Genomic DNA, 8,826 nt, shown 5'->3' with positions numbered 1-8,826 from the left:
TCAATAATCTATCTTCACTGTCTTAGATTTTCCATGTCATTCCAACTTATTAGAAATGTTTAATACAAGAGGCCCCTCAATCATAACCCTTATGTAGGTAGATTGATGTAAGAATAGGTGTGATATGTGTCAAGGTTATCATATTATCCCCGATCAAATATTGCGATATTGGATGCAATGGATATTCTAGTTCTACGGATTTTCTTGGAATTTAGACATAATGAAACCGTGTTGCATTCCATCGAAGGTATACTACATTTATTAGAGCAATCATTCTTATCTTGAGGAGAGTCCCTAACCTTCTGGAATGACTTCTTTGATGGGGAGTCTTGAAGCATTGGATGATTGTGAGGGTGATTTGAAGAACAACTACTAATTATATTTCCCAATAACTATTTCCTACTTCCAAACCATTCACCTTTTATGTCAGAGCTAAAATGAGGTTAAGACTATGTTAAAGAACACCCTTGACAGATTGGCATGCAAGAATTATAGTGTTACTCATTCTATCCAAGTCAAGCACTTTGTTTGTTGTTGTTCCTGCAATATTTATGTTAAAGAATATATTGTTAACATGTTGCAAATGAATGTATACCTAATACAAGGATGCTCTTGTATAAAATATTCATAAATGCCTTCAGATGCTTCAAATTAATCCTTCATCTTTGGAATATGCGGAGGATATAGTCATGTTCAAAACAGATGCTATGAATAGCAGAAGAGGACGGCAATAACTCTAGAAAGATTGTTTTATTGAACGGCAAGGAAAAAGAATTTGGGAAAGACTTGGTCCCCTCTTGATTGTTTTGTTTGATAGAACACAGCAAATTCTTATGCCAATTTCTTCTGAATGTAATCCACAACTTCCTGTGTGATGCGGAAGGCCTTGGCCAATACGGAATCTGGGAGAGGAGGATCCGCTGCAAACAGAGAGTTGGCGATTGTCTGAACTCCCGGAAGCTGGCTGCTCAATGCAGATATGGCCACCGCATTTTCATGCCCCACATTCTGCTGGAAATGCACAAGTGCCTTTGGAAACACAAACACATCTCCCTTCTCCAACGTTTTGCTGAAAAACTTGTTGTTGGTGTCAATGAAACCCACAAGAAGCTGGCCTTCCAGTAAAACAAGAACTTCGGTGGCTCTTGGGTGTGTGTGAGGAGGATTTATTCCACCCACTGCGTAGTCGATGCGGACCAACGATATTCCCAACGTATTGAGGCCTGGTATCTGTTTAACGTTCGCCATCGTTACGTTGGAGCCCACATCATTGTCGGTGTTCCCTGCCTGCCCAAGTCCCCGGAAGAAGAAGTCGTCTGCTGAAACTTGCATTGGGTCTTTGCAAACGAACCCGTTCACCAAAACTGTTTAAAGCAAAATCAAATCAATCTATTACTAACTCGACTCGTCTAATAAGCAAATCATTACCATTGTTTATGTATAAAGTTTTTTACTCACCTTTGCTTTCCTCATCTGCAACGCAGAAATCTTGCAAGGGATCGGAATCCCCTGCCATGACCCTGTCGCTGTAACAACATATCAACAGAAAAAGTCCCAGTGTGAAGTAAATCATTCGGTTAGCCATTATAATAGAAACGCAGATAGTACAAGAGCTCAGAAGGATATGAATGTGTGTTACAAGCCCATTACAAGCTTTATATAGCCCAAACCTTATGACTAATTCATCTTCACTCCGTATATTAAATCACCAATCCTTGTAATATTATAATAATATACTTCCAGAGTTGTTGCTCTTTTCGATACGTCAGAGTAAGTCTTGCTGCAGCATATGGCTATCTCACCTGCTACCGCAGATGTATTCTCACCATTCTTTCATTATCGTTGAAATTTTCTATCTTCTGCTGCATATGCTTATCTGAAGATCAGCTTACCTCCTGCCTTAGACGTATTCTTCCTCATATTCTCGCCACCGCCATTAATTTAGTAATGTGGAAACGATTAGACTTTATTGGAGCGATGGCCTTCTTCAAAGGAACTAATATATACATTTTTCTCAGCCGTCTCAGAATTGGTAAAAGAGGAAATTTTCTTGGATGTTGACACAAACACCGTCCATGCATGCTTTATATTGCGTCTTTCTTGAAAACCTTTTTACGCTCGGGTAGGATAATCTCAGTTTTATTATAAAAATATATGTGTTATATTCGTGAGCCTTTAAAACAAAGAATAGTTCTAAATTATCATTAATATTTTTGGTTTATAATATTAAGGATTCATGTTAATTATAGAGTTTGGTTGCAAGAGAATTTAAATAAATAAATAAGAGAATGGGTTGTTTTGTGATTGAAAGGATGAACTTGGTGTACAAGGCAAATTCATCGTGGCATGCGCATGTATATGTTACATACTCAACGTCATAGGACTCATGCTAGACGAGGTGAGAAAAGGAATAAGATGAGCGGGCGTTATGACACTCATTTCGCACAACGTAAAACAAGAATGATAAGGTGATCGAGATTTGGAACCCTTATGCAACATGTCTCAAGGGAGGAACTCCTGAAGGCAACATTCCCTCTAATTCCTAATTGGTAGTGAACCGGTCGGGCCTCTATGGCGTGACCTAACACCTATAGCTAAGTAAACCCTAACTAAGCTAAATTATATATAAATTTAACAAATTTTAACTAATTACCAATGATATATAAAGAGATTAAATGCGCCAAACGAATAAATGATAATTTTCTATTAAATATTTTTAATAAGTAAATATACTGTTTGTTTTAACTAAATATTAGCCACAACGATAGTTTATTCTTCTGAAGAGTCCAACTCAACTAAATTAAAACGAAATAAAGAGTGAATTTTCTCAATCCTAAGCTGATATTTTACTTTCTTTTAAAACCAAATTTTTGAAATAAAAGTATACTACACTTTGATTTCAGATTTAATTTAATTAATTACCATTCACTATCAATTAGATAAATTAAATTATTTCACTTGACTAATTAATTTGAGAGGCCACATCACATTTAAACGATTACAAGACATGTTAAATCCTAAAACCTAGCACACCAACTCCACCTAAGGTTTTTCATTTCCTAAAGTTATATTAAATTAAATTCTCTTAAAAGAATTAATTATCATGCTAAACCCGCTTAATGGGCCTTAACCGATATGGTAACACTAGAAACCCAAACTCAAGTTTGCTGTGTGTGTGTGTTTACAAAGGTAAATATACTTTGTATAAAATATATATTTTTAAATAGGTGAACATACACATCTAATTACAAATAACTATTTTTAATTTTAAACCAAAGTTTAAGTAGAGCAAGTTTTTTTATTTTGTAGGATAACAAAGAGAACAATATTTGCGTGATAAACATCCCCTTCACTTTATTAACTAAAAATATTAAGAAAAGTGCATGAAAATTTCACACTCTTAAAGCTAATTTAATCCACTATTACTAATAACTTTAATTTGTTCATTAAGTATCAATAACTTTTAAATGTATGAAATGCAAATTATCACAAGCGCTAAGTTATTTCTTAAACAAACTCAGCCCTTAAACAATATGTATATTTTTTAGAAAAGTAAAATATAATCGCTTCTAAACACAACAACATCATCATTTATCAACTTGATATACACAACATTGCAAGGGACCCATTTGATAAAATTTTTAACAACTTACTCCAACCCATTTAAAAAATGTAATAAAAATTCTAACCCAAACGTGAGAATGAATATTTTCATTCCAATGTCAAGGTAGCACCCCATTTGATTCCACAAAAAATCTTACAAAACACAATTTTTAAACAAGCCAATGGAGAGCTCACCTTCCAACATTTGGGCTTTCTCACAACCAACCCCCAAGCTAAGAGGCCCATGAGAAACTTGATTTCCCAATATAAATACTCCACGCAGATGTAAAATCCATTAAGGGAGTCCAACACCATATAATTCACATCCCTTCTAAATTATATCGAACCATTTTTCCACAGATTTTCCAAAAGAATCAAGGATACTCATACCCAAGAAATCTCCTTCTCAACGAGAAAAAATCGTTCCCTTGGAGGTTCCACATATCCCTCACCCTACACATGAGTTTCTCTGATCAACTTGGGAGAGCCTAAACCCTCACACACGTGTCATATACATAAGAAAAGACATAGAAAGATGAAATTTAAAAATCAAATCAAAAGCCTCCACTAACATATTTACAACAAAATGGAATATAGCATTCTAAAGATTGAATCATATCAAAATATTTCCTTAATAGATGAGGAGGGTTTGATAGAAATTTCTCAAAGACTCTTTTGAGTCCTTCCACAAGGCCTCCCAAAAAATCCCAAAAAGAAAGATGCAAAAAATAAAATAATAAGCCATACAAAGACTCTTAGAATGGTATATACAATATGTGTCATATGGCCTCCCCTCCCCTGGTCAGGAGGTACCACATTGATCTCATTCACCTCCTCTAACCCCTTCTCACCAAAACCTAAGGGTATGTGGATATCACAAATGCTCCTACGTGTGAGAGCATTGGGATGAGAGGAATAATATTGTATACTCTTCCCCAATAGGATCCTTTGGATCCACTCATATGTGTGAGGCATGCGGAAGCACCATTCACAAAATTGTTGGAGTGGATTTGAAAGTGGTAATTTACTTACTGTCACCCGCAAGTTAGACTTTCGACACCTTTTTTCTAAGAGACTTGGACAAGATCAAATGATGGCAAAATCCCACGGACTAATTCCCAAAAAGGTATCCAACTCATAAGTGTTTCTTTATGGGCCTAAATACACTCAAAAATAGATGAAACCGACACTTTAAAATCATTCAAAAAAATGCTCAACATAACACCTATTTTTTCTATAAGGATGCCACTGGGCGCAGATACTAACTTACTCATATATAAAAACAAAATAAAAATATATTTAAAAAAAAAAATACATCACATTACAACAATTGCTAAAATCAAAGACCTTAGTCCCTATCATTAACTAAGGTCAAGGCTTCACTAAGAATTTAAAATGAATAGGATTTTCTTAGGAAACTCCAATTTCTATTAGCTATGAAAATTTCCTACACACTCAAAGAAAATAAATAAATTTCCAATATAGGTTGAAATAAAATGCACACATAATCATACATTTGATAAAAGAATAATTCTTCACTACCAACATAGTCCAATACAACATCGTACTATAACTTGATTATATTTTAATGTTTATTAACGAAATCTGACATTGATTTGTAATATAAAAAGTGTAGATAAAATTTGTTTTTGATTGGATAAGGTGGGAAGAGGGTCCCACAACCAAAGTTAGAATACTAGAATAAAGAAGTTCAATAACAAACAAGTTACTCCGCCGACACAACCGCAAAACTACCAAAATAACAAACCACGAAAAAATATTTAGACTTCATATTATGGAGGCTCATAAGAGCATTTGACTCTTTCATGACCAATTTTTGTCTTTGTTTATAGCTCTCTCAAGCAGTACCCTCGTTGCTTCTTTTCACCTTCCATATTTAGTTTGATTTCTTTTTTCTTTTTGCCTTTTTTGTTCCATCCTTGACTTATGCCTATTGCGATAGTCAGTCAAAAAGATCGAGAAGTCATAGAAAAAATCCATTAGGTCCTTAATGATAGTAAGAAAATGAAAAAAATGAGTCCCCAAATTGAGAAACTCTATCGCCTAATAAATTTATTTTCTCTTTCAGTCTACCTTGTTTTACCTCCATCTCCTAAGTGTTTCAGTATGGGTCTATGTACACTTATAAATAGATGAAACAAACACTTGAAAGTCATTCAAAAACCTACTCAGTGTGAAATCTATCTTTCCATAAGGATGCCGCTGGACGCAAATGCTAAATTACTCAAATATCAAAATAAAATAAAACTATATTTAAAACACAAAATACATCACATTACAACAATTACTAAAATCAGAGACCTTAGTCCCTATCATTAACTAAGGTCAAGGCTTCACTAGGAATTGAAAATGACTAGGATTCTCTTAGGGAACTCCAATTTATATTAGCTATGAAAATTTCCTACACGCTCAAATAAAAAAATTAATTATTTCCAATATAACTTGAAATAAGATACACACATAATCATACATTTGATAACAATTTAATTAAAGATATGAGGTTTCCACAATTCATTTGATAAAAATAAACTCGTAAACAATTTAATTCTTCACTACCAACATAGTCCAATGCAACATCATACTATGACCTGACTATATTTTAATGTTTTTTAACCACATCTAACATTGATTTGTAATATTAAAAGTGTACAAAAAATTTGTTTTTGATTAGATAAGGTGGGAAGAGGGTCCCATGCCCAAAGTTAGAATATTAAAACAGAGAAGCTCAATAACAAACAAGTTATTGCACCAACACAACCCCAACACTACCGAAATAACAAACCACGAAAAACTATGTAGACTTCATATTATGGAGGCTCATAAGAGCATCAAACTCTTTCATGACCAATTTTAGTCTTGAATTCTAGTTCTCTCAAGTAGCACCCTCTTTGCCTCTTTTCACCTTCCATATTTGGTTCAATTTCTTTTTTCTTTGTGCCTTTTTTGTTCCACCCTAGACTTATGCCTATTGCGATACTCAGCCAAATAGGTCGAGAAGTCATAGAATAAATCCATTAGGTCCTTAATGATAGCAAGAAAATGGAAAATTGAGTCCCCAAATTGAGAATCTCTATTGCCCAATAAATTTGTTTTCTCTTTCAGTCTACCTTGTTTTACCTCCATCTCATAGTCATCGTTATCCTCCTCTTCACCATGCTTAACACTCTTGTTTCTTTGTGAAGTTTAAATAAGCGGGGTGGGATCTGGTGCTATGGAAGCCAAGCTGGTTTCCAAGTCCTCCTCCTCCACGATGATAAGATACTATGATTTGGAGACGTCTTTAAGGGATAGGTCCAAAGTGAAATATTTTGTAGGTAGGTCAAATACTTGACCTTTTCTTTCCTCAACTGAGTACAATATCACTTTCAAAGTGTTAGTTATCATATATGTGTCATCGTTTTAGTTTCAAATTTCTTTGTCTTGGATATTAATTACCACAATTAATGTCGATCTCCTCTTCTTACTCTCCTTCATTACCCTTTCATTTTTTAGATTTGCCTTTTCTATTTTTTCGATTTTTAATGTGTTTTTCTTTTTTATCTTTACTTCTTTCCGCAGTTTCAAATTGGTATCCCAAGAGAGATTGTAATTCTACATGCAGTCTACTGTTAACATTATCTTCTTTTGACACAATTTTTAGCTCTTTATCTCTAGGGCATTCCCTTTTTTATCTTTCTCGATATGGGAATTGCCCTTTTGGGAATTTTTAGGGAGATTGAATGCTTATGTGGAAGCAATTCCAAAACCACTAGAAATTCTAAGGGGTTTCTTGGTAATTTTGAGGGCTCTTGAAGCCATCTTTCACTTTGATCTCTTTGATACCAAAATTAGGCTAGATTAGAGCATAGGAGAGGTTCTATGCAAATAGATTTGGTGAAGGTAGTATATTAAGCCTTGATGTAGGCTAGGGATGTCCTGATATTTATGGTTTCTCTTAACCTTTCACCCCTAGCAACTGATTACAGTATCCTTTTCTATCATCTTGTAAGTTACAATAGAACTCATCCCATCCATTTTCACTTCCCTCAGGTTCTTAGAGAATGTGAACTTCTTTGAAAGAAGTAGATTGTGGCCGTTCTACATGGCCATGAATTAATTTGAAACCCCTCCAACTTCACAAATCCTTCGCATGTTGTTCTTCTTCAGAAGCTCATAGGTTGATCAACTCTAATATTTTCTCATATCGATTTCCGTAATTTTTTATACCCACAAATCTTTTGGAAAAGTTGGACTTTCTCAAAAAAGGAAGAAGCGACACGATTAGATTACTATTAACATATTTCGAGCTTTGCCATCTTTAGTAGGATTATAATCATTGGAGGAAAACTAAGCCCAATAAGGTAATAAATATTTTGAATCTTACAACTTTAATAATCTCATCCCTTTAGTCCATTCCTTTTTGTGAATTAAAAAGTGATAGCATCCATGATCAGAGATTTTAAAACTTCAAATATGCTACATGCACTTTTATGCCAACTAGACATTTGGGATATTTCAATGACCATGCGAATCCACAGTCAAGATTTACATTCAACTTTAATCGTTCTTCATTTTATAACAGTTCTAATATTATTTCAAATGAACAAAGGTAGCTATCAAAATCCAAACCAAGTGCTCCTTTCTAGAAGCATAAACCCGACAGGGTGCTACTTCTAATAAATTTGATAATTTAATAATTCACGATATAGATGAATTTCATGTTTATAAAGTCAAAGCATCAATTAACCCACTATAATCACATGGAAATCAAAATACCTAATTAACTATCAAAATTTTTGTCCTCATCATATGCATATATAAAAATCAAACTGCTCTACAGATGCACTCCACATTTGACATATTCTAATAACATCATCATGTGTTAATACTAATAACTTTAAAAACTTATACAGCCCTAGAATTCAATCATGGTCCAATAATGCCAATATCGAAGCCACCAAAGGGTGGGCCTCACAACTAGTAGTTTCGAATCTTGATCCGAATTCAGTCATAGCCGACTACTTAAATTCATGTAATTCAAATAATTTTTTTGATATTCGTAAATATCAGATAACTTAATAATTAAAGAAAGTTTAATCAGCAAACTAAAAAACTAAATTTTAATATATATTTTATTAATTTTTAAAGGATGAAACTACTCATTGTTATTTGACAATAGGCAAGACCGAATTTATATAGACTACCTCTCCATTCCTTTTGAAA

The 8,826-nt window shown here is 33.9% G+C and overlaps 1 protein-coding gene across 1 annotated transcript; it reads right to left on the bottom strand.

The window, feature by feature from the left end:
* Positions 1 to 831: 831 nt before the first annotated feature.
* LOC131867735 (putative germin-like protein 2-1) lies at positions 832 to 1,585 on the bottom strand. The gene is made up of 2 exons (XM_059215542.1): positions 1,459 to 1,585; positions 832 to 1,364 (listed from the first exon to the last, which is right to left on the bottom strand). Exons 1-2 carry the CDS (start codon positions 1,583 to 1,585, stop codon positions 832 to 834), a joined length of 660 nt encoding a protein of 219 aa, XP_059071525.1.
* Positions 1,586 to 8,826: the final 7,241 nt, after the last annotated feature.

This window comes from Cryptomeria japonica, unplaced genomic scaffold (assembly GCF_030272615.1).
Source record: "Cryptomeria japonica unplaced genomic scaffold, Sugi_1.0 HiC_scaffold_182, whole genome shotgun sequence".
Classification (NCBI taxonomy): Eukaryota; Viridiplantae; Streptophyta; class Pinopsida; order Cupressales; family Cupressaceae; genus Cryptomeria; species Cryptomeria japonica.
The sequence above is the reverse complement of the archived record's forward strand: the minus strand, read 5'-3'. Positions and strand labels throughout refer to the sequence as shown.